Source organism: Pollicipes pollicipes, unplaced genomic scaffold (assembly GCF_011947565.3).
Source record: "Pollicipes pollicipes isolate AB1234 unplaced genomic scaffold, Ppol_2.1 Scaffold_5724;HRSCAF=6776_pilon_pilon_pilon, whole genome shotgun sequence".
NCBI classification, from domain to species: domain Eukaryota; kingdom Metazoa; phylum Arthropoda; class Thecostraca; order Pollicipedomorpha; family Pollicipedidae; genus Pollicipes; species Pollicipes pollicipes.
The window spans coordinates 53,357,889-53,383,754 of record NW_023596746.1 but is presented as its reverse complement, the minus strand read 5'-3'; the positions used below and the strand labels follow the sequence as shown (position 1 = coordinate 53,383,754).

The following is a 25,866-nucleotide window of genomic DNA, read 5'->3' as shown; positions in this document are numbered from 1 at the left end:
ACACAAATTAGAGGTAGAAATGTCACACCACGGGAGACGAAGGGGGGGGGGGGGGCTAAAACCTAGGCCCGTGCCGAGGCTATCCAACGCCCCCAGCGCTTACACCCAAGGCGGTATATACTGTTACACCAACGTTTAAAGGTGGGCAAAGGCTGAACGACTCGATGCAGTGGACCAAACCAATATCCACTGCGAGCGACAGCCGTAACGTTCTGACTACCTATAATGACCGTGCGCAACACGCACTCTTGTATACACGCTTCACATAACGTTGACGAATACAACGTGTGAATGCGCTACAAACGCCAACAATCGGTATACTTTGCCAGCTGTTGTCAAGGCCGATAGAGGCCGGTAGTAGGGCCTTGGGCCGGTGTATACCTGCAGCTAGTTGACCTAACATGTGTCGGCGCCTGTGCACTAGACACTTTTAGATGCTGTGAATAAATTATTGTGGTGGAGTTGTCTGCGGCTTCCTTTACTGTTTGCAGAGGTGAAACTCAACTGCAAGATGTCAGGTGCTCTTCCAATACTACTATTGTGTTAACAGAACACTTACAGGCCAAACTGCGGTAGGTTTGCGTGGTTTCTTGAGTTATACAATTGATTGGCTGAGTCAACCAATGCAGTCAACTTGACTCCGTAATTTCAGGTTCTGACGCACGTGTGCAGCCAATATGGTAGTGGGCCCATTTGGCTGCCTCTCTTGTCAATATTTTGCATTTTTTACATATATATATATATATAAGCATACAAGCATATATATATATATATATGTATATATGCTTTCGGACAGAGCCCATTGGGCTGGCTTTCCTCCCAGGTCAACATTTTTTCTTGTTTCACTGTACATGCCTCCATACAGATAGCTGGAAATGTCAGATGCATAATCACTGAGCCCTGTCCCTCTTAATAATATTGATAGTGGGCTTTAATCACTACTTTTGGTGACTACCTGCCCTACAAATAGAATGCCGGATCATGTCTGGTTTGAGGTAAAGATAAAGATAACCTAACGTGCCAGGAGGCAGTGGCATCAGGACTTCTATGGAAATTAAGGCAAATGCCATTTTTACCCTGTGTTGCCAATGCTACCAAAGAGTTTATGGAGGGACATGTCCCCACTATTCATCCTAAAATTGAATTATGTCCCTCCAGATTTACTCATGCAATGCATGTTCCTCAGATTCCCTGCTAATCATGTTATTACTAGTTCAGGCTGTCTCCGGACCCCAGGCTTCATAATCCCATTCCACTTCTCATTTTAATTTCATTTGGTGTGTAAACTAATGTACATGTTACAGACATATGTATCCAGGGAAAGCAGAGGTATTGACACATCTGGTTGGAAATGGACTGTCCAATGAAGAGATCCTGGAACTCCTGCAGTCAGAACAGAAGCTACAGTCTGCTGCAGAAATCATGCAGTCTTTTCATCAAGATGGCAGGCATGAACCCTTAGGCATAATGTTAAGGCTAGGCTCCAGGGGAAGTGGGACATGGTAAGGGTAGCAGGAAACCTGAGTTAATTTTTGCAATGAAATCACAGACTTATGCTGTTAATGTTTTCCTCAGTGATGTCCAGCATTAAGTGCCAAAAGGGGATGTTAAATTATAACTTCTGATTCCTGTGCATCTGGAAACACACCTCAGACATGTAGGATGGGACAGCTGTGTGTGTCCATTGCAGGTGTCATCAGATACATGCCCTCTGGAAATATGGTGTGCTGTCTGGATCATCAGTAGGATACTGAGTGAAATCCTCCACACAGCCATTTGTTTGTCCCACAAGTGTTGGTTGGCGGCACCCCTGATATATTTGTCTCGTCAGTAATGCACTGGGCCTGTGATGCTGGTTCAGTGCAGCTCAGACACTGACCTGATGCATTACTTCTGATATATTGTAATAATAAAACTATGATAATGAACAAAATGTATCAGTTACTAACTCTCTCATTGTTAAAATGTTAACAGCTTGTATCAGATTTGTGCCAACCCAGTGGCCATGAAGTGGCTTTTACTGAGACATTTTTTGAAATGCTTAGATGCAAATCTCAAATAGTTGAACAGCTCTGGGAGTTCCTAAACTAACCAAAAGCTGAGCTGACCTCAGGCTCACATTATGATATTGAATGCCTTTGCCTGGCAGCACCAGCCTGGAGGAGGCAGTGTTCATGCAGGTGTCGCAGCTGGACTCGGAGCTGTGTGCTCAGGTGACAGGCATGCTGCTGGAGCTGCCGCCGCTGCGACTGGCCCGCCTGCTGCAGGACGGCGCGCGACTGGGGGAGGCCGTCCGCGCCGCCCGCGCCGAGTACCTTCGCTTCACCGGGGTCAGTGATGCTGTTCCCCTCTGTCAACACCAGGTGACTCAGAACACACAGGACAGGAATGCCTGCAAGTGGCATGGATCTTTCATGCCAGTGTCTTTCCTTGTCACTCTGTCAGTCAGTCGTCAGCATTGTGACCATCCTGTGTTTCTTAGATGTCCTTTCATTGCACATCATTGCACATCATCATTCCATGGGAGCTCGCCAGCATCTGTCTATTGTGCAGGGCGCCGCCGGTACCGTCACCACGAGCGCTGCGACCCCGGCCCCGGAGGAGCTGGGTGACCAGCTGTTCACAGCTCTGAGTGCCCAGCACCCGGAGCTGGCGCCGCAGCTGACCGGGATGCTGCTGGAGCTGCCGACGGACCAGCTGCACCAGCTGCTGGCCGACCCCAAGCTGCTGCAGCTGCGCACCAGTCAGGCTCTGGAGGCCATCGGTCGGTGACCCGTAACGCAGCATCGGTCGGTGACCTGGAGCGGAGCATCAGTCGGTGACCCGGGGTAGACCATCTCTCGATGACCCATGTCCATGACCCGGGATGCGCCACCGGGCAGGAACGGCGACGGCCGGGGCAGACTGTCGGTCAGTGACTCGGGATAGAGGATCAAGCGACATTCATACATGGGCGGTGACGTATGAGGCGGGCAGTCGGACGGTGACCCGGGTCAGGCCATCGGCTGGTGAGCCAGACGAACCATCGGACGGTGACGGGGGACTGCTATGCAGCGTAATAACTAGAGCTGTGACAGATGCGGTGTTCACAACCATATCCATGCTTTTGTGGGTGGTGGTCCGGAAAGGAAGAAGTGGCCTCGCGCGAGCAATGCGTGGAGTGTGCTGGTTAAATTTTCGACGGTTTGCGAGCATATCACTTCCATGGCGATGTTTGTTGAGGTAAATGTTATATAAATGGTGGAAAGGTTAAGTCATGTTTGTACATGCGTATGGCTGCGTGAAAGCTTGTCGCTTGTGAAACTGCGAACATAGGTGGAGACATTCAGGGTATTTTCGCAGGCATGTGTGGAAAGGTAGGGAATGTATTACCTTGCTCATATTGAATACAAGTGTGGAAGACCGCAAACTCCTGCAAGTTAGATTCATGAGTACCGGGGCTAAGTCATGAGTGGCTAAATGCTGCGCGTCCGTATGGGCGTTGGTTTCCGTACTAATAATCCGGCCATAGCCACCACACATAAAGTAGCTCATTTCTGGTGCCAAGTGAAAATCCACTTTATTAACACCAGTCTCTTTCAGTATAAATGATACTGAAAAAGAAATTCTACAGGACAGACTTTGGCAAAGAAAGAATGTTTAGCAAGGAACTATTACGATGGGTGACAGACTAAAATAAATATTTTTCATTTTCTCCGATTTGAGGGAGGCGGACTCACGGGTTCATTAGGTGCGCCCTGGACTAGCACTGCCGCTCATGGACCTAACTGTGTTCAACGCACCCAGTACATTAGCCGGCCCTTGATTACAGATTCGTTATAAGAGAATAAACGCGCTGGAAAACCGGGTGGCCTTCGAAGGCTCAGTTTTGCGTCGTGACTGAAACAATCAAACTGGTCGTTGATGAGGCATCGGAAGCAGATCTATGCTCCAGATTTCTATCCCAGGCGCAATCAGTACGCAGCAGCTACCACGACATCGAATCTTACGCTTTTTCATCAATTCTCACCGCCAAGTCAACTCGCTTTCTGCAGCAAGAAAGTGATGTGTTTTGCCGGGTTGTTTGTTTTGCGCCCTCCGCTGGGATACGGCATTAATAATGAAATAATTGACATTCTTGCATTAACTGTAACTCACTAATATCTCTACCATGATCACGAAGTTTTCAGCATCTTTGTTTGCGTGGAAGTTACGTTTAATACAGCGCGTCGCTTGCGCTGAGCAGAACATTGTTAGTGATGCGATCCCGCTGGTTTTAAAGACTTCATGAAAGTTTTGAATGTCAGAATCAGAGGCCAATAATTTTATTAAGCCACTCTTGCTGATCACAAATGCGTCTACATAAAATACCAGGTCGCAGGAGCGGCTAAATTTGTTACTCTCATAGATAACAAATGATTTGCACAGAAGATGACGAAACTGTAAAGCATGGGAGGGGATTCTGAGTAAAAAGAAGCGAAAAGAACGATGATTTCGGATTGGAAGCTCAACAACAGAAACGAAAAGGCATCCGCCAAGAAGTGCACGCGATTTTGCAGAGTCGGCAGATGTCACTCTCGCGTTGCGTCCATCTGGTTGCACCACTGCGGTTCGCCATGGAGTCAATACTCCCCGAGTTCTGTAGGTGCACCCGATGTTCGCATAAAACATGCGAACCTTCTATCTAAATATTTTTTGCACATGACCGCTGAATAATATCACGGAACAGAGTCAATAAACACCCTAGCCTCACCTGAGCATCTTGCTGCTGGTGCCGGCACAGCTGGCATGCCATCGCTTGTCCGAGACGTCAAGCTGTGTTTTGTTGCATTATTGCAGTCTCCCCCCTGGCGGATCACGTCTAAGTTATGTTTTACTGCGGTTGTGCAGTTTCCTAGGCTGCGTTCAACTGCACCGTTCCAGTCCCCGTCGGGGTCCCCCGTCGTCGCGCACGTGGTGACATGTGGGTTCGTGCTGAGATCCGAGTCTCCGTCCAGTTCATGATCTGCCAGATGTTTACGGATTTCTGAAGTGGTAGCTGTCCGGTGCACTATTTACCGTCAATCCATGGTGCAGTTATTAGGTACGTACGTGCCCTTACGTTTGTTTTGACCTCCCAAAAAAGTTAGTCCGACCACGACCAACGATTTTAGGCCCCTCCCACTGAAGTTTGTAGGCTATGCCCACAGATCCCAAGTGCCAATCATGGGGTGAACGCTTCAGTTGCTCTGTTGTGAAACAAATCACAGCAGTCTGCTCACGGGTTGATACAGGGAAGCCTATACAGGAGCTGTGTGGTCACATGCCATGCATATGTGTCAGTGTCACGCAAGAAAATACACTAAACTGGCCACAACACCGTCAGCTCTATAAAGCAACGGCAGCGCATTAAAGGCTATTAGTAGTCTGCCAATTCACGAAGGTCGGCTCGCTTTAATGACACATCGGACTTTGGATCGACGAACCGGAGTCATGACCCCGCACAAAGCCCTCATGTGCCTCTGCCTGTAATCGTGCTGCTATGTTCCACGGCTCACATTCCATGATAATTCATTTCACTGACCCATCAAGCTATGTCGCTAGCATTCAAACAAATGTATAAAACGGTTAACACGCTCCCGGGTGGCCGGTTGGGTACCCTTTCTTCGGGTGGGGGTGAACTTGACACCCTCTGAGATATCGGGAACTCAGGGAGCTCAAGACACCAAATTCACAGTGTGTTGACCCGTACGTAAACTCACTTGGGTTAAAATTTTAGGTTCCTAAGTCATGACATTAAGGTCAAATAAGGTCAAACAAGGTCGAATTCCAGGTTAGTCTCCGAAGGGTTCCAAGATTCTAGATAAGTGTTCTAAGCAAAAGGTCACATGCTCATTTAAGGTCTGTGACGTTTGACCATTTGAAAGTCATGGTGACCAAAATCATACAAAACTGCTTTGAGTTTTGTATTTGAATAAGCAACAGAGACTACGCTTGGCAGTATATTCCTAAAACCAAATGTTTATCTAGGTCATTCTAGGTCAGTTAATATTCCGACCTTTAAGAAGTCCATGGAAGGTGTATAATGCGGTTCCTGTTACCAATAAATTCGGAACGAGCACCAGAAACTATCTCTTACAGCAAGCCCTAGAGTAATAGAACAGCTTGTTTTTGACCTTGATCTGACCTTCATACCTGACTCTTGTTCAATGCTATTTGTTCAATTGTTGTGTTGCCTGAGAAAGCATTTCAGAGATGTATGGCTTTGTCTAACACTCCGTTGTTGGATCAGATTGAAGGATTCCCTAGAAATTGCCTTCGCTGAAACCATGACCTGACTTTTACCTGCCAAAGGTCAGCTACCCTTACAAGGAACATTCGAATTTTTGATGCCAGATCATTTGCTATTTAATTGTCTACAGCTATGCAAAATTTAACGCGGCTGCGCCGCGCCTTTGGTAACAAGTCCGACAAAACCTTCGGGGGAGGGGGGGGGGGGCGGCAATTTGACCCCCACCCAAGCGCATATGAATGAGTCAAAGTTAGTCAAGTGCCAATGTAATAGTATCAATTTTCATGCGTACTTCTCCATCCAGAGCCAAAAATTCACCAGAAATGGAGAGAATGCTAAACTTGGTGTGAGCAAGGAACCATCGAGCGCCTGGTTTTTCGACAGTGGGTGCATTCTTCTACTTGCTTATGAGTACAATTCGTTATGGTTGCTTCACATCGTTGTTTAAACAGTGTCTCCTGGCATACTGAAGACGATCGCTCTTGAGAGGAAGTAGCCACAATAATTATTCTAAAGGGTGCTTCCACCTATACAGTCGAAACTGGGCTATGCGCCTGTAGCTAGGTAGGCGTTTTGTTCTAGCTAAGTGTAAATGCGACCCGTTACAAATAGCCGTGTTACAAAATTGTCCCTCTCAAGCTCAAAGGTTGCGTTTGAAGAAGTTGTTATCCAGTGTTCCCTATGACTTCAAATTTGACCCGTTTTACATGGTTTTCAGTGGCCTTCTACGAAATGACGATCTTTTGGCAACTCGATCCCAGCATTTTTATATTTGCGACGGCATGATAATCTGTAACAGTTGATGGCGATCGAATGGAAAACAGTCCCAAACAGTCTCTACGGCACGCAATCGTTTCAGACCGTCTGCCTGTGGCTCTACGCACGGGAGGCTGGACACGTTCCTGAAGCCACACCGCAAAAAATTGCAATGCTTCAGTGAGGTCCTATATCTATTAAATGGAAGTCACCGTGCTGACCACACTTGTTATTGTGAGCAACATTTGTTTTTGTGCTATGTTGTGGGCATAATGTGTCACAGGTAGCTGAGCTACTTCTCGATATAGTCTTTATTGCCAATATAGTATTCATCATATTTTGATCCTAAGCCACAACGTGTTTTGTATGACCGGTTTCTGAAAAAGAGCATTGGTAGCTTCCTGGTCTTTTTACTGGCACGTCCATGGGTTCGGCAGTGTTGGGGTTATCTAAGAATTGTTAGAAGGCACGTTCGCATTCCTTCTAAAACCGATCTCACGCCTTTACCTATTCTGGTTGACGCATATGACATAAATCCTGAAACAGCCTGAAAACAAGAGGAGCGACGGCTTCTGCACGCTTGCGCATGATAACCACGCATTGACACCATGACACATTTAGTGACACGTGGTAACATTGACACCTTTACCTACCCATCGTCTCATTAAACGCTGATTCCCACATTAGCCGTCACTCGCGCCCGCGAGGTCGTTTTCTCCCGAGTCAGTGTTAGTTCGCCTCACGCCATTGTTTTCTCCCGAGTCAGTGTTAGTTCGCCTCACGCCATTGTTTTCTCCCGAGTCAGTGTTAGCTCGCCTCACGCCATTGTTTTCTCCCGCGCCAGTGTTTGTTCGCCTCACGCCATTGTTTTCTCCCGAGTCAGTGTTAGTTCGCCTCACGCCATTGTTTTCTCCCGAGTCAGTGTTAGTTCGCCTCACGCCATTGTTTTCTCCCGAGTCAGTGTTAGTTCGCCTCACGCCATTGTTTTCTCCCGAGTCAGTGTTAGTTCGCTTCACTCCATTGTTTTCTCCCGAGTCAGTGTTAGCTCGCCTCACGCCATTGTTTTCTCCCGAGTCAGTGTTAGTTCGCCTCACGCCATTGTTTTCTCCCGAGTCAGTGTTAGCTCGCCTCACGCCATTGTTTTCTCCCGCGCCAGTGTTTGTTCGCCTCACGCCATTGTTTTCTCCCGAGTCAGTGTTAGTTCGCCTCATGCCATTGTTTTCTCCCGAGTCAGTGCTAGCTCGCCTCACGCCATTGCTTTCTCCCGAGTCAGTGTTAGTTCGCCTCACGCCATTGTTTTCTCCCGCGTCAGTGTTAGTTCGCCTCACCCCGCTGTCGCACCTGGTCCGCGAGACCGAAACCGGCTTCCGACCCGCAGCCTCCAGCTTTTTACGATACGATAATTTTTGGTGCTGTGTAAGTGTTTTTGTGGCACATGTGTCATGTAAATGCAGGAAACATAGTGTTGCCTGAATAACGCTGTTTAAACATTGTGGTGTAAATAATGTGGCAGCAATCATGCTTTGTGAACAGTGATGTCATATGTTATTGGAATGTGAGATGGAATGGTCGTGAACGATGTAATGCTGCAAAACTATGTCTCCAGATCAATGCAACACGCATGCTATCGTCTTAAAAACCTTTCAGCAAAGTTTTTAAATGATTGTGTCATGGAAGTTTCATGAGGCTGCGACCGGCGGTGGCGGCCAGATCGGCCACTAAAAGGGTTACCGATCAAATTAAACCAAGCCGGGCCGCCGAAGCCACGCCATCCCGGCTAGTTGACGTTAAAACTCACCCGACTCGTGGCCTCGCCCGTAACTACTATGCAAAACAAAAGCCATATAGATATATAAAGTGGAGGCGATTCAGCTGTTTTAGGACTTAACAGCACTATCTTTTATGACCTTGAAAACAGGTAGCATGTTGAGAATTACCGTACGTATCTATATTAGCCTCAAATAGACAGGAACTTTTTTCACGAGAGCACCACGCGTTGGGACCTTCGCCCATTCGCATTTTCCTTCCAGATGAACAAGATCAACGGCACAAAACCACTGACTAGATTCTGATTTGCTATCCGAGATATCCAACATGGCCCGGACTGATTCTTCTGAATTGACTTATGATCTTCAAGTCAAGTGTACTTTGTCGACTTGGCCAAGTAATAAGCCTACTTGAATAAAATTAATGGTTCTCACTGATATTCCTATTTAACAGCTCCCGTGGACAGTAGAAGAAGCACTAGACACATACCTTATCTGCATGGAGCGCGCACATCAACGATCGCAAATTTGTGATGTTTTGTCTGGTCGTATCAAAGATCAGGAAGACGACAAAGACTCTTTGGATCTTTTTTTGCTATTCAACCCGCCAGCTCTTTAAACCACAATGATTTCAACTTTGACTTTAGATTTGTAACTCTTCGACGCCCACTGTCCGACCACCACCAAATCCGTCGAAGCCATGCCCACCTCGTGGATCCACGACAACCGCGAACCGCGAACCACGCCTCTCAAAAGTGACGGGGGGGGGGGGGGGGGGGCACGGTAGGACTGACCGGGTGACATCACGCCCTACCTATATGGCCTCAGCAGCTGAGTGCGTCGTAAAGCCCCAATGATATGAATTGACCGATCGACATCACCAGCCGGCTGGGAGGCACATCACAATTTGATGCACCGCTCGAACGTTCCGCTCATTCCCGGAGGGTCCAACATATGCCTCAAGTAAGAAGGTACATGCTGCTGAAAAGGCGCCAGCATCCTCAACACACTGTGAGCCGTCACAGGAGGCGTTGACAGATTTTGCATTCATTCCATTTGACAGATTGCATCTCAGAGTAGGATCCAGAAAAGCCTTACACTTCTTGAGCTCTGCGAGCCGCAGAGCCGCCACCATGCGACCGGAGCTCGAACTACATGATCCCAGCGCCGCCGCTGCCCAGCTGCCGTCGCCCCCTGCCACGCGGCCGGAGCTCGAACTACATGACCCCAGCGCCGCCGCTGCCCAGCTGCCGTCGCCCCCTGCCACGCGGCCGAAGCTCGAACTACATGACCCCAGCGCCGCCGCTGCCCAGCTGCCGTCGCCCTCTGCGGTGAGCACAGCCTTCAAGCTGGAGTCGCCAACGATGTCCGAGCTGTCGCACACGACCGGTGACGTGGTGAACAGCAAAGACGGCTGTGATCATGGTGTGTCACTTCAGCCGCTGTATACCCTTTTCCCGTCATTGTAACTCATATCTTGCGTGCCATTAAACCAAGTATAATGTCTGCAACCGTTTCTGATAACTTGAAAAACTGGGATTGCACCTGTCCACAAAAGGGACCCACTGATAACACGCGTAGCTCTGTGCTACGTTTGGTCCATGGTCCTCCAAAAGCTGAGATGATACGGCGTTGGTTAATTGACAACCTATCTAGCAAGCGTCAGCGAATGGAGGGCCTGGCCCCACCAATTTTGTTTTTAATGCATGCCATTGGTATTCTTTTCCATGCTGATTTTTAAGTCGTGGTCTATGCGGACGATACCCAAATCTTAGTGTCTAACAAAATCCCTGCCGTGCCCGGACAACCGTTTGTTTGGACTCAAATTTAAAAAGTCGTGAAGCGTTGTACGTCAACCGACGTCAAAAATTTCCACAAATCTTAAAAAGGACAACGTTGCTGACACCTGGAGCACCACGCGCACACCACTGAGACCGCTCGAAGAGCCTATCGTGATGAAAGGCCTGGCGGGCGGCCAAATGACGTCATACGATAAGTGATGCCGATACTTCATGCGTCACACATCATACGATATGTGAAACGTTATGCGGCACGTGACACATCATACGATATGTGAAACGTTATGCGGCACGTGACACATCATACGATATGTGAAAGGTTATGCGGCACGTGACACATCATACGATGTGTGAAACGTTATGCGGCACATGACACATCATACGATACATGATACTAACCGATATGCGATATTGTGTCGCAGCCCTACGTGATGCGATACGAGGATGTAACCTGGGCTATAGAAACAAAAGACCCAATGTTCGTGCAGCATGTGAAGTACTCACACCAAGTAGCTGTCTCCCTGCGCCCTTCTTAGGTCGAGCTCGGAGGGAGCCAGAGACAAACTCGAGCCACGCACAGCGCGGTTAGCAGTAGTCAAAATTGAGCTTGCCATAGATGTAGTTCGAGCCAATGCTGTCAAAGATGCTGTTCCCGAGGAGCGATGTCCTCGAAAAATGAGTGTTTTACGGATATCACCCATAGATTGAACTTTTGTTTCATCGTGAGGGTTTTTACTAGTTGTTCTTTCCTGATGCTTTATATTCGCTCACAACTGTATTGCACATTTAACCGCACTTTAGTCTCTCTCTCCCTCTCTCTCTCTCTCTCTCTCTCTCTCTCTCTCTCTCTCTCTCTCTCTCTCTCTCTCTCTCTCTCTCTCTCTCTCCCTCTCTCTCTCTCTCTCTCTCTCTCTCTCTCTCTCCCTCCCTCTCTCTCTCTCTCTCCCTCCCTCTCTCTCTCTATCTCTATCTCTCTCTCTATCTCTCCCCCCTCTCTCTCTCACTCCCTCTATGCTTGTCCTTCAGTACCATATAGAACGCGCTTCCTCCTAAATTACTGCCTCTGGTATTGACTCCATCGGAATAAATTGCGGAAACGGGCCACACATTCTGGAGTCGGAATGAGGTGACGGGCCAAAGTTGGCTGTGCTGCTTTAGGTCAGAGTAGGAATCAGCTCACGGGCGGTCATTTGAAGTTGGAATCAGTTCCGCAGAAGTGGCATCAAAGACAGCTGTCGTCACCACTGAACAGCACGCAAGTTCACAAATTACTGAAAACTTACAAGTGGCCATCGATATTGATGATCTCACATCATTCAGTACCTTCTTGTTTGTAAAACCTCGCCAACTGTGTGCGATCAGAAAACAGTCTACAATTATTGCAGTTCGGCCACTTTGTATAGAACGCATCCAATATTCACGCAGCGAACTGTGCACCGATGGGTTCTTATTCTGTATTCGTTCAAACACGTAGTTTCAGCACGCAAACGCCTTATTGACGCCTGTATTTTTTAAGGTCTGCCCTAAAAGAAGGCAGTGTCAAGAAAAATCGTACAAAAAGCAAGATCTTAAGACCCATCGTAGGAAAATTCCAAGAAAGTGCTTTATGGTTATGGTATCTGCGTTTTCTGGAATTGGCCAATGATGCTAGGAAACAATGAAAACCCTGGACGGTGATTTAGGATTTCACACCCTGCGAGAAAGCTTGTATGGGCTTGAAACGGTTTTCCAACCTCTGACTCCACCTCATCGAACTCAGATCAGTATGTTCCAGGGTTCGAAGAACCCTGCCACCTTCCAATCCAGCCAGTTTAGGCTTTTTATCTGAAATTGTGCCTCAAATAATTTCAAAGCAAAAGCTATTTTTCGCACCCGGCTGAAAGCGAGGTAGAAGAGTGAAGTACCGAGATAAATATCGCCCTGATCGCATCGATATCGCCCCTGGTCGCCGGGTGATGCGGCCGCGCCGAACCCACCCTGCATTAATGAGCGGGCAACACCTACCACGTCCGAGAGCAGCACGGCGGGACCGTCGCAACGGGCGGCCGGTGGCGCCGCTCCCCCTCCCCCTCCCCCTCGCCTGGCCGCCGCCCGCTCGCCTTGACTCGGACGGTGCGGAGGCGCCTCTGCCGCCCGCGGCCGTTCACTCTCGCGAGCACGGCCGGCGCGCGTCCCCGCTACCTCCTCGTCACCGGCCAAGAATGGGTTCGTGCCAGCTGCTGAGCCTCGCGCTGCTGTGCGCCGCCGGTGAGTGGACAGCGGCGCGGACGACCCAAGTCAGGGGTGCGGCTGCCCTCTGCTTGTCGTCGGCAAGACTCGTTCTAGTCTTTTGGCAGCCACGCTGTGTGGTGATTGTCTGATGTATAACACCTTTGCCATCACTAATCTCACGGCAGTTAATTGCTATCCATTGCACTCAAATTACATCTGCTTTCTGTTCACCGCGACTTTGTGTGGCCATCAAAATAAAACGCGGAGCAGTCTCTCCGAAACTACATGGCCGCATCGATAGTTAAGCAATTGTCATCTGGGGAGTTTTGGAAGATTACATGACAGATATGAAACTTATATGATAATTTTTTGATATCAGTTTTGAATTAGTCAGCTCTCTACAGCCGAATCATCCAGCCATTTTTATCATACAAATCTAATTACAATAAAACACTTTTACTACCATGGTTTAACGGATTCTTGCACCATAGAAAAGGAAAAATTGTAGTGCATGACTATCCACAGTGAACGTAGGATGAAACAATGTGCGCTGTTCTTCGAAAGACTTGAACATCCGCTAACTAAACCCGTAATTTGTATGTGACCTTTCGCTTTTGCGCTTCCTGGCCTTGGAATGGAACCCCAACGGCATCTGTCTGTCGTCGACCATGTTTCTTATGCAAAAGACATTACCTTACACAACATCCCTACAACTACGATGTATGCTTTAGATATCTGACACGGATTCGTAGAAAGTCCTCTCGAATTACAAATTCAGTGCGGACTTTTTGATGGGACGGATCAATGGGATCAGCACTCACGCCAAGCAATGATTTTTGGGTGAGCCGTGGCCCCACCATCTAGTCGTGAAATTACGCGTCGATGACATCATTCTGGAGCGTTGCTTAATGCGGCGCAACGTTCGGCAAGGAACATCCTCCTACCCTCTGACGTCATCCGACCTTTAGCGCGGCCACTGCCACCGACCGGGACCAACCCAGCCAGGCTCAAATAGCGAGCGGTTATAGTGACTCCAATTCTCCCGCCACGGATAGATGAATCCCGAGAGAGACGCCACATGAGCTGCTGAGCTAAGCAACTGAGCCACCAGGACAGAACCAGCTGAGCTAAGCAGCTGATCAACCAGGACAGAACCAGCTGAGCTATCAGCAATATTAGATGTATTGCGCCGTGTGTGCTGGCGTTGGTACATACAACATTCCAAGCATGTGTGTATTAGCTCTCAACACCCTTCTTTTAACGTGCTGGGTGAGCGGGTATCTGAGGAGACTTCATTTGGAAAACGAATCACTGAACACGTTTTTGACAGCATGACCGAGTTCCTAGTCTATCCAGACCTGCTAAAGCTGTTTACAACATCGGTTGTTCTTTGCGCCATATACACGCGTTTGTGTAATTCCGACGAAGTAAGCCGGTAATGTCGGACAGTTTGCTGGCAATGCCTGCGAGCGGGTCTCTCGGCCGGTCATTGATGAGGAGATCAATGCCAAGTCTGACGTCTCAGCGTTGCGTGATAGGAAAGCTGAGGTGCGCCGCGCGGCAAAGAACCTATCGTGGCTAATAGCATGGACACGATACACGGCACCCGTAATCCTCTAATGCATGGAATTATTGCGAACCAAAGTGAAAGGCCAGACATACGAATCATGTTATTTAAAGGTCTTCTAATTTTGCTGGCTATCATGCATGAAAACCACTCATTCATTTTCGTCCCTGTCGCCGTGCCGCTTAACTCAAAGTCTCGAAGGCCTTCACCAGAACGGTCGATGTTCGGAGCAGAGCCACATTCAGAATAGTCGAGAAAGTCCTTGAATTCGTGGTGTCTCCTCATTTAGCGCTCAAAATTGATTTGCTGAGAGTAATCATACTAGGAGGCAGTGATAAAAGAGAGTATCCCGCCTTTGTAAAACATTAAAAAAACATACTGTAGTGGAACCACGTAACCATTTTCGTCTAATAATGACACTGGGTGGCTCCATTGCAGGACCATTACGGTATAATAAAAATCTCAATTTCAATTACTCTCGAGGTGAATATTACGCTGTCAACGCTATGCAACAGCGCTTCTCCTCTTTCTTTCTTGGTAATCTCAGAGTGTGTCCAGAGTCCGCGATAGCCGCAATAGTCGCGACCGCCGTCGTCATGGGCAACCGACGTCGTCATGCCGACGGCAGAACCCGGTGGGCCTTTTTCATCTGTCACGAGTTAGAGTGACCACTTTTGAGCTCTTTAAACACGAACAATGTGGGTCTGCGAGCTTAAAAGTGGCAGCTCTGCTGGTGTAAATGACGTCAATACAACTGAGCGTTTGTGACTGGCGCAGCGAACGGCAATGATCAGGTGCTGAGAAGCGCATTTGTTGACGCTTTAACCAGTGTGTTGCTATAAACGATGTGGCACTCTATTTTCCGAAGCCAACGTGGGCTTCGAAAAGAGCCGTTGTGGTAAACACTGTAAGGGAGAAATCAAAGCCATAGTATAAAGTTGCCTTGAATTCGCGTGATAATAGTCTCGCGTCTGCATTTCTTTTTCTCTAAGCAGAGTGTTTCAAGCCTCCGTAGCATTTCTCACACAAACATTTTGAAAAATTAGCGCTGCAAAAACTAAAGAAAATATTCGTTGGAAAAGGCAAAGCAAGTAAAACGTACTTATTTCGTGGTGGTGAGCGGGGTTTTTACAATGAGGCTTCTCCCTCACGAGCGGCTACTTTAGCTCAAAATTCTGAGCTCTTCGGAAGGATTGCGGGAAAACTGGTAGGAATGATAAAATCGAACGCGTCTGATATAGCAATAACTGAAAAGTAAGAGAGCGGCACACTCTCCTTATCCACGTAACCGAACAAACATTGCTAATGTTTCCAAAACTCACAAAACTTGGATTTAACCATGCATGTGAACATAAGCACTCTATACTCATGATAGAGGGCTGTTGTGTGGTGGTTGCCGCTGGCGTCGCTCAATAGCCGATCTCTTCCGCTTGCAGCCGCAGCCAGTCCGCAGTCGCTCAACAGGGATGCGAGGGCCTTGCCCCCGCCGCCGCCGCCGCCGCCGCCGCCGCCGTCGTCGAACGAGGTGGTGATAGCCAACTTCAACTGCCTCGAACCCAACGGCACCTACGCGCACGATAACCAGTGCGACAAGTACTACCAGTGCATCGATGGCGTGGCCCAGGAGAGAACGTGCCAGGACGGCCTGCTGTTCCACCCGGAGCGCCCGTACCCCTGCGTCTACCCTCAGGAGGTCGACTGCCTGGCCCGCAGCGGTATACGTGAGTGTTCCTCGGGCTCGGCGGCCCGGCCGCCCGGCGCCATCCGCCGCTCTGACCCCGCCACACCGCCCGTTGATGTTTCTTGTGCTTCGCCCGTTGACGTTTCTTGTGCTTAGTGTCGCGACTCAAAAACAACGGATATGCTTTGGTATAGGTTTTTGTTCATATTTGAGGTTTTTGATGAAAAATCGGCAGAAATGTAATCATTTTTAGAAATGTCTCCGAAACAGGTTTTAGCTAATTCATTTATTCTAGTTTCATTTTAGATTGTTAACATAATGCTTTAAGACGAGCTGCAGTGCTACCAATTTTTGCCTTTATGCTGCATTTTTACTTATTCTCGTCAGAATTTACTACGGAATTCCAAGGACGGTGATTTGTCATTCATTTAATCACGCCGGTAAAAATAGAGAGCAACAGTCAATCGAAGAAAAACTTACTATCACTGTCGTCAGCTTAATAGGCATCACAGCAGAAAGCTGAAACTCAGCCCAGGAAAGCTGTCGTGGATCACACATTTGCTCCGCTAATTCTCCACACAAGTGACCCTAACTAAATGAAGGGATGTGTGGCGATTTTTAGATCCCAAGCTCTAAGATCACTGTGGAATGTCACGGCCCATCAATTTTTAACGTAGGTGGTTAGCTTTTGATGAAGACGACTGGATTACTTACCGATAGAGGCTTGCTAGGATTATGTGGTGTGAGCTCTGTCCACCTTATCGGATGCATGATTCAAACATTTCATAACCCACTTCCGTCACTACCATAGGTGGTGACAAGCACCACACACTACTTCAGGCTCAATGGACTCTGAGCAACGCGGGCTAGATGGGTACACTAAGTGCCATTCACTGTCAGACGCAATTGCGGACCCGGAGGAGGGGGATGGGACAGAGCATGGGGACATGGCTCGCCTTCGGCCGAAGCGGCACTAAAATCCTAATTTTGTGTTCACGTAACCTATTTTATCAAGACGCCCCAAAGCTCAGCGGCGCTACATACAGTCCCAACTCTTCATGTTCGAAGTGGAAAATAGATAACAACTGGCATATAGAAAAAAGTTGGCCTAATCCGGTGGACCGTTCCGATAAAATAGATTTTATCAATTAAAAAACAAGAACTTGAAGAGCGAGTGGCCGAAATCCGAGAAGTCTTTGTGAAGGGGGTGGGAGCTTCCTGGGAGCACCACCGTGAAGCGTGGCCTCCCCCTTGACGAAAGACTGGATCCGCCCCTGGTGGTCAGGTGCATCTTTGGGTAATACCCGCCAAGCAAGTTATAGACATTAAGAAATTTCACAGCTATATGCCAGATTTTCCAACTATAAGCATTGTACTTATCTCTCACTGAACCCAACTTCATGTGCTGCGGAAAATGTCGCAGGAGTACCATTTTGACAAAAAAGCACTTTCAGCTTTTGTATATGGTCGTGAGGTCATGGTCAACTTTTGCACAATTCTGGTCTAGCCAGATATACAGTATTACACTATGTATTCACTCTTTATTCCAAAAGCACCAGACATATTTCTTTCCAACGATTTTTCGCCAGTCCCATTCTTGGATTTACGAATTGGCACTCCGCGGAGTGCAAGATATGCCTTTCCGTTGTCAAAGAGCACCATTGGGAGCCCGTCTATTCTTGTCCTCGTGTTTTGCCACGATAGTTCCGGGAGTCCCTCCCGGCCGTGCTTTCCAGATGCTGCTAATACCCTTAGCGGATGCTCTTGAACCCACCCTCCCACTCACCGACGCCAGCAAGAGGCCAGGACACCAACGGCGCAGTTGGCGCCTGCCTCGCCCAGGACTGATAACCGCAGTGGCTATTGTGCTGCTTCCGTGAGCGAGCTTACCGGGGATGACGCTACCCGGGGGTGACGCGGACCGGGACGCCCCCATGTGCGCCGTCCGGCAGCCGTCCATCCCGGACCGGCAGCCCTGGGGGAGGGGGGGGGGGGGGACTGCGGCGCCATCGCGCAGAGTCGCTGTGACGGGGACGGGTGCGACGGCGACGCGCGTGGGCAGCAGGCGCCGACGCCGCCCGCCGGGCACTCTTTATGGCGTGGTAAGGAGTGGCGCACACAGCGGCTCTCCCGACCTGCGGCGCAGCGAGGCGGGAAATACCAGCGTCTGGCTCGGCACAGAGGAAATGCATTCCTAGTGATCAACTGGCTTTGTGTGCCCTTCGGACGCACTGGCAGCAGAATAGCCTGGGGCAAGGTCAGGGTGGCGTCCTTGGCTGCGCATCTTAATGAGGCTCTTTTTCAAACGCCTTAACCATACGCTGCTGGCAGCCACACCGCGTGGATCTGTTCAGCAGTTAACAGCGTCACTTCGCGATATCGGCTCCGAACACGGAAGATGGCCGTGCCCCTGGCCCTTATCTGTCTGTCGGGCGCCGCTGAGGCGGAACTCAGCGGAGCTCTCGAGCCAACCGCCCCCTCCCGTCCATCAGATGGCGGGGTGAATACGCCACGTGGTGTTCGGACAAAAGGAAAAAATCGATATGGGAACATGGTGAAGAATTTTAAAAATGCAAGCTGGCGAACGCTATTTCAAAACATTAAAAACTGGCGTCATTCCAACGTTGCTCATTGACTGCATGACGAACAGATAAATGAAAACGTTCGAAAGATAATATACCGTTCGAAACGGGTTAAAAGCACACGTACGTTTCGGTTGGTTTGAATTCGGTTTTCTTCTGTTCTGTTCGGTTAGGTTAGGTTTTCTTCGGTTCGGTTCGGTTCTCTTCAGTTCGGTCCGGTTAAATTAGGTTTTCTTCTGTTCGGTTCGGTTAGGTTCGGTTCTCTTCGGTTCGGTTCGGTTAGGTTAGGTTCTGTTTAGTTCGGTTCAGTTAGGTTAGATTCTCTTCGATCGCTTCGGTTAGGTTCGGTTCTCTTCGGTTCGGTTCGGTTAGATTTGGTTCTGTTCTGTTCGGTTCGGTTCGGTTCGGTTCGGTTCGGTTAGGTTAGTTTAGGTTAGGTCAGTTTTATCAGTTACTTATGGCATTTGTCGTGTCGCTTTTCTACAGATCGCCATTCGTGGCTCGCAACTTGGTCTATTCGTCAATTTGTGACGCTTTTTATCGCCGCCGTTTAGCATTCGGCACCCGAAGGTCAACAAAAAGCCGCCCGTCGTATTCACATTTGACCTTTTTCTTCCCAATGCGGTTTCATGTCGACTTGCTCGTTGGGCAGACAAAGGTATCTGACCTCGTGTAGCCTGGAAAGCCACAGGTGCCTGGCCCCATGTGGCCTGGACAGATACGGGTACCTGAACCCGTGTGGACTGGACAGACACGGGCACCTGACCCTTTTTGGCCTGGACAGACACGGGTATCTGACCCCGTGTGGACTGGACAGACACGGGCATCTGATCCCGTGCTGGATTGGCATAGCACGGGTATCTGACCCTGTGTCACCTGGACAGACACGGGTATATGAACCCGTGTCACCTGGAAAACAGATGTATCTGATCCCATGTCACATGGACTGACACAGGTATCTGAACCCGTGTCACCTGGACAGGTACGGGTATCTGACCCCATGTCACCTGAACAGACGGGGATATGAACTCGTGTCACCTGGACGGGTACGGGTATCTGACCTCGTGTCACCTGGACGGACACGGGTATCTGACTCCGTGTCACCTAGGCAGACACGGGTATCTGACCCCGTGTTACCCGGACAGACACGGGTATCTGACCCCGTGTCACCCGGACAGACACGGGTATCTGAATCCGTGTCACCTAGACAGACACGGGTATCTGACCCCGTGTCACCCGGACAGACACGGGTATCTGACCTCATGTCACCTGAACAGACAGGGGATATGAACCCGTGTCACCTGGACAGACACGGGTACTTAACTCGTGTCGGACGGTCGGGTACGCCTCGTGGGAACAATAGCCGGTAGCGCAGTCCGTGTGGCAAGCTCGCTGACGCAAGCAGGACCGGTGGGCGGCGTTGGACGTGAACCGTCACCAGCCAGCCTGGGACGCGCCTGATTGTCGCGTGCGCTGCGAGCGTCAGACTGGCGGAGCGGGTCCTCCGGTCCGGAGATCGCTGACGACATGCCAGCCATCTGATCAGACGAAAAGCGAGTGCTGTTCGAGTGGTTTATTTCTGTTAAGGCATTCTCTAGCTCAGAATACGCGCATACACAAACGTGAAGTGAGCCAGAACCGCAGCTGTGCGTCGCTGGTTCCGAGTCGATCCTAACTCGCCACCAAATGGTCAGCTGCTCCGCACAACAAAGCATGGCCCAGAGCAAGTTTCAGCATGCTGCGTCGATTCCAGGGTCTTGATGTAGTTATCACGCTGATGAGACAGCGTTGTTAACGAGCCGTTTGCACGCACCGTGTGTAAAAACATGCAGGGAATAGGGGAAGCCACTCAGCCTGTTTGATGAAGCACGAAGGGAGCAAGCCTGCTTTACTGCCCTCAGGCAGTAATGGAAATAAAAGGGGTTAGTCATTACAGTGACGAGAGTGGATGAATATAATCGAAAATCAGCTGGATAATCAAAAGAAAATCACGCGGACAGTCCTGTTTTAAACTGGTAACGTTGAAAATTCTGCACATTTCTTTATTATAATGGGCTTCATTTAACCCTCGCCTTGAGGGATTTTTGTTACATTCGTCTTATGGGGACCTCACAAGTACCCTAAAATCTCGATGAACTAAGCAAGCTAGAGCCACAGGGAAAGCGACATCAAACATATCTTGACAAACAAGCTGCATGCGATGGGTGGTGCTGAAAAATGATCAATATAGTCTTTGATAGGTCAAATTAGGTCATAAGAATCAGATTGGTTTAAATAGGTCATACAAATGCCTAAGAACTAAACATGCTACGGAAATGTGGAACACAGCGTTGGATATCTCTTGGAAACCTATACCTGATAGCCACTATTGGCCATCGACACACGCTGACCATGATATATCATACCAGGTCAAATGAGTGAAGGTCGGACCGTGTCGAAGGAGCGTTGCATGAGTTCGTCGGGCTATATTTAGAACTAAGCCCACCATAGCAATGGGTAGAACAGCGTTAGAAAGACCTTTCAATGCGGCAGTATACTTGTCATTTACATTTAACAGGTAAGAACTTAAAAGGGTGAAACCTGGTCACAAAGGTGAAACCCTGACGTAGCTTAACCTTGAATGTCCTGCTTTTCAAAAAGCCCATCAGCACAATAGGAGCGCCCTTTATAATGGTAATAGTACGAAAATGAGCCTTGAAAATCCCTTTGTAGCACATTTTCTATGATAAACAAGTGTGATATGTTAGTTTACAGCAAAATGTCGCGAACATCGCCCCAAAAGAGGTCATATGTCTGAACAGTAAAAGTGACGCTTCAGTATTTCCAAGACATAAGCGGGGTCATTTTTTCACTACTAAACATTCTTCCTGAAATCTGTCTGGACTCCGGATCGTCGGCGTACTGGCCAGCCCCAGGCCGCTGTGCGGACTCTCTGTGACCGACGCGGTTCCGCTTTCACGCTCGGCCTTGGCGACGCCCGGCTACTGCTCGTCTGCCACTGAACACTCGGGCACAGATCCCGACCGACCTTGAATTCCAATGGACCGGGAGCACCCGCTCGGGGCCTAATCTCCAGGCTGGGCACTTTCTATTTGCCTAACGGTTACCGGGCGGCCGCGTGTGCGGAGGTCATCTTCGGTCAAGAGCCGCTGACGACTCACCGGCCGGAACTTCCCCGGTGAAAGGTCATCTCCGCATCTGGCACAGGCATCGATGTAATACTATATCGCTAGTGCGGAAGGGCTTCTGTTATAACGAACAAAACAACGAGCGATTGGTAGTCTCGAGATTTGACTGAGATAAGTAAATCCTTTCAGTTGGGACAGAATTGGCAGAATGAAACATGTTGTAGACCTTAGTCACCACGAAGTCCTGTCCTCCCAGCATATTAAACACATGTTTGTATATTCCCCAGGAAGTTCTCTTGACACGTCAAGGGTGCTGTGAGATAGATATGACAGTCCATGACCTCCCCTTGAGCATGTGCTATGCAGATCCACACAATTATTTGCACGTGAGCTTCTTACGTGTGACATACTCAGGCCTTGAGCCTCGAAAGCGTCCTATGACTTCGTCTGGAGTCCATCAGCGCAAGCAAGCCCCGACCCATCCAGCTCAGCCTCTGATTACAGCTGTCTGTTTTTGCTATTCTCGGCATATATGAATTGTCTGGCTTCACGATGGTCCAAGGACACGTCATGGGACCGATGCATTCATCAAGATAATGGTCTTTGCGTCCGACACGGCACTCTTACAGCTGGTCCTTGCGTGCGCCGTGGGGTCCAGGCCCAACTCAGTATAATGCATCTGTCTCTTGTCATCTGTGTCGCCGCTTCTGAATCTTCTGACTTCAGGATGATTGAGATCCAAGGCATGAGGTCGCTGCATTCATCAAAATATCCTTCGCGAGTCTGGTACAGTTTTTGTGGTTGCTCTTTACATCACACTCAGCATCTCAAAGAAGATCACGCGTCGTGCGTGTTGTTTCCAGTGTGCTGAAGCCCGTTCTGGAACGTTTTCGACGCGCGGCTTGACGTACCGATGCTTTCCCATCGATGCTTTGTCACCGATACTTTGTCACCGATACTTTAACACCGATGTTTTGTCACCGATGCTTTGTCACCGAAGCTTTGTCACCGATGCTTTGTCACGTATGCTTTGTCACCGATGCTTTGTCACCGATGATTTGTCACCGATGCTTTGTCACCAATGCTTTATCACCGATGTTTTTTCACCGATGCTTTGCCACCGATGCTTTGTCACCGATGCTTTGGCGTCCGATTGAGTCGACCCTCGCGCGAACAAGCCTCCGAAAGACAGCCGTGCATGGCGCTACGTCGGCTGTTGCAGAGGACCCGCAGCCGACTGAGGACTGTCCGCGCCAGTTCGCACTGTTCCGCACCAGCGACGCGCCGGCGGACTGCTCCGGCTTCACCAGCTGCGTCAACGGGAGGGCGTTCCGCGCCGACTGCCCCGAGACCCTGGCCTACAACGCCCGCACCCTGCTCTGCCAGTGGGCCGACGAGGTGGAAGACTGTGACGCGGCAGGTACGGCTCTGGCGACGGCGCGCGGCCGCGGCCCGAACCGGGTCAGGGCCGGAGGAGGCGCCGGCCGTCCCCCTGCCGCCGCCGTCGTCGGCTGATGGCGGCGGCGGCAGGCCTCGGGCGGCAGGCTTCGGGTGGGCGGCGTGCCGCGCTCCAGCCACGGAGCCCGAGTGGCGCTGCGGGGTTTGGGCGCGTTTGGGCGCGCGCGTTGACGTTTGAGCGCGTTTGAGATGCGTGGTAGGCCTCCGTCAGCGTGGGGGACCGAGGGCCGCTGGAGTGAATGTGACGGACACGGCGCCAGTCACGTGGCACCCAGACCAGTGTCTTTCTTCACCCGACCCACCGGTGTTGGCAACAGGTTATGCTTCGGGATAGACCCGTCTTTTTGATAACAGAATCCGGCTGATCCCTAGTGATCGCTGGATCCTGATGATGGGCTTAGTCCCATCCAAATGCAAGTTTTGTGGGTCAGCAGGTGTTGTGCAGGGACATCTGCAGGCAAAATGGAGAAACATTCGTTGCGTGCCTGGCTCCCAGAGCACAAAGCCTGAAAGATGACACTGGAGCTGCCATCCGAGGCTGTTCGCGATCAGTTATTGACATTCACGCACTTGTGGCATTTGCATTACGACTTGCCGAAATCCCTAAATGAGCACTTATTCTTGGAAAGCAACTGAATTACTAAGTTGCCTGAGAGCCTGCAGCAAATTTGTCCACACCTACGGCCGTAACATAGCCATCATACCGTATGGAAATCACATAAATCAAACGGTAAGTTTACCACAGGCTTAAGCCCTAATCTTCCTTTCCTCGCGGCGTGCATCTGCAATGACCGAATTTGGCAGCAGACTGGAAAACCTGTAAACAAGGCATACCACGCTGCATGGACCGTTCTCATCATGTTTATTTCTGTGCACCATAATTCGACTTCAGGAATGCTACGATCCAGCCACAGGGCTATTATCACAGGCGGATAATGACCCCGACTCAGCCGTTTCAGTCTCATGCTCAGCCGATAGCTGCACAGGATTGGCGGATGCCAGCTCTGACGTCGCGGCTCCGGCAGGTTACCTGGGCTTCCAGTGTCCGGCGCAAGAGTTCTCGCCCGATCAGGTGGGCGAGTTCACGCGGCAGCCGCACCCCGACGACTGCACCAAGTACTACATCTGCCTGAACAAGGAGGACGGCTCCGTCAAGCCACGCCTGCAGGGCTGCCCCGAACCGACCGTCTTCGACCCGGCGAAGGACGCTTGTAACGAGAACATTGAGGAGGTGCCCGGATGGTAGGTGCCCGACGACGCCGCGCGCCACGTGCGCGCGTGAATCCTCGCAACAGTCACGCCTGCGCAGCTGAGCTGAGAAACAAACGATGACAATTACTCTCGGGTCAGGACCAATAAGTCTGTTTCATTTTGCTTTACCTGGAAGCCCGCGTGGATGCCAATATGCATGCCCACTAGAGACTCGGAAACTGGTTCGGATGCAGGCACATGTAAATCATTTCATGACTTTCAACTCTGCTGATACTGTGGTCAGTAAGACCGTCTCAGACAGGCCTGCAAGCACACCCTGCTCTTTTGCTGCTTTGACAATCGACACTGGTGGCGAATATCTATCTCACGATCAGCGTCAGCTGCAGCGACTCTGTGGCCTCGGTGGGGTGAGAGACGTGAATGCTGAATTCACCGGGCCTGCAATATGACGAAATGTGCTTCCCACTCAGCTTTGCTGAGAACTCGACCATATCTGATGCGGGAGCAAATTCGCGAAGACCGCACGCAAGGTTTGAGGCGCTGTTTCGGAACAGTCCCTGAACAAGGGAGACTCGGGAAAGTGAGGAAGCGTTTTCTGATCTCATATCACACATGCCGTGTAAACAACAAACACATCATTTCTAGGACAGACGCTTCCGTGATCCCTCACGTGCCAACAAAAGTCTTCGACATGCGTCCAGACCAAGCGCGTGCCCTGTTTACGACAGCTGACCTACCCGAACTTGTTTACAGCGAGAACGCCATCGCGCCGGAGGTGCTGGCCGCGTACCGGGATCGGCAGGCGCAGGAGGACGCGCGGCGCGAGGCCCGACTCCAAGAGGTGCGCTCCACTCTCGACGGCTAGGCGCGCACAGAGTACGCGCGAAAAGGTCCGAAAGCGCACCGGGAACGCGCCGAAAACGCATGGAAAACGTGACGGGAAAGCATCGAGCGGTCATCAGAAACCTGCCGGAAACGGGGTTTCCAGGAACGCTGGAGAGGAAATTTAGTGCGACGATGCGCAGCGAGACGCGTTAAAATTTGTGAGATACTATTGGGCCATGTGTGTGCTAAAACGCTATAAAGCGTTATCAATTCTCGGAGTGAATGAGAAGCAATTAATTAAGGTTAGGTAATGTATTTTGGCTGACAAGTGAAGACGTAAAATACACGGATGTTCGTTCTTTGTTGGCTAAAAGGTCTTTTCTCCTATGCGGCACGACAAAATAATGACACCATGGGAGCAAACTCATTTTATCAAATGGCAGGCTCAAAGGTGGTTTTGTCGTTGAACATATCACAAAGAAACAAGTCGCACGGGTTGTTGCCTCGGCGCACCGGTAGTCAGCGTGTACGGCATGTTCGTTCTTCTTGTCTGTTCCTCACAAAAGAATATCACACCCATAAAAAAGCAATCGCTTAGACTATTCACCATGAAAATAATATCCAGCTCAGC

At 49.8% G+C, this 25,866-nt stretch overlaps 2 protein-coding genes across 4 annotated transcripts; both read left to right on the top strand.

Moving 5' to 3' along the window:
* The first annotated feature begins 337 nt into the window (after positions 1-337).
* Positions 338-3,409, top strand: LOC119103368 (uncharacterized). Of its 3 annotated transcripts, none has more exons than XM_037226882.1 (4): positions 338-439; positions 1,305-1,448; positions 2,150-2,330; positions 2,554-3,409. In XM_037226882.1, exons 1-4 carry the CDS (start codon positions 435-437, stop codon positions 2,770-2,772), a joined length of 549 nt encoding a protein of 182 aa, XP_037082777.1. In that variant the 5' UTR covers positions 338-434; the 3' UTR covers positions 2,773-3,409. The 3 variants fall into 3 exon arrangements, with proteins under 3 accessions (XP_037082777.1, XP_037082775.1, XP_037082776.1); XM_037226880.1 differs by having other exon boundaries at positions 1,305-1,502; XM_037226881.1 differs by lacking the exon at positions 338-439 and adding an exon at positions 536-572 and having other exon boundaries at positions 1,305-1,502.
* Positions 3,410-12,725: 9,316 nt separating this feature from the next.
* LOC119102643 (protein obstructor-E) lies at positions 12,726-25,596 on the top strand. The gene is made up of 5 exons (XM_037226102.1): positions 12,726-12,818; positions 15,786-16,070; positions 22,963-23,160; positions 24,224-24,440; positions 25,164-25,596. The coding sequence occupies exons 1-5, from the start codon at positions 12,773-12,775 to the stop codon at positions 25,273-25,275; spliced, it is 858 nt and encodes a 285-aa protein (XP_037081997.1). The 5' UTR covers positions 12,726-12,772; the 3' UTR covers positions 25,276-25,596.
* The last annotated feature ends 270 nt before the right edge of the window (positions 25,597-25,866 follow it).

Coding starts and splice junctions, on each gene's coding strand:
- LOC119103368 (XM_037226880.1), top strand. Junction 1,503..2,149: donor TCCAGGGGAAGTGGGACATG/GTAAGGGTAGCA, acceptor TTTGCCTGGCAG/CACCAGCCTGGAGGAGGCAG. Junction 2,331..2,553: donor AGTACCTTCGCTTCACCGGG/GTCAGTGATGCT, acceptor TCTATTGTGCAG/GGCGCCGCCGGTACCGTCAC.
- LOC119102643 (XM_037226102.1), top strand. CDS start 12,773: ATGGGTTCGTGCCAGCTGCTGAGCCTCGCGCTGCTGTGCGCCGCCG. Junction 12,819..15,785: donor CGCGCTGCTGTGCGCCGCCG/GTGAGTGGACAG, acceptor TTCCGCTTGCAG/CCGCAGCCAGTCCGCAGTCG. Junction 16,071..22,962: donor CCTGGCCCGCAGCGGTATAC/GTGAGTGTTCCT, acceptor CGGCTGTTGCAG/AGGACCCGCAGCCGACTGAG.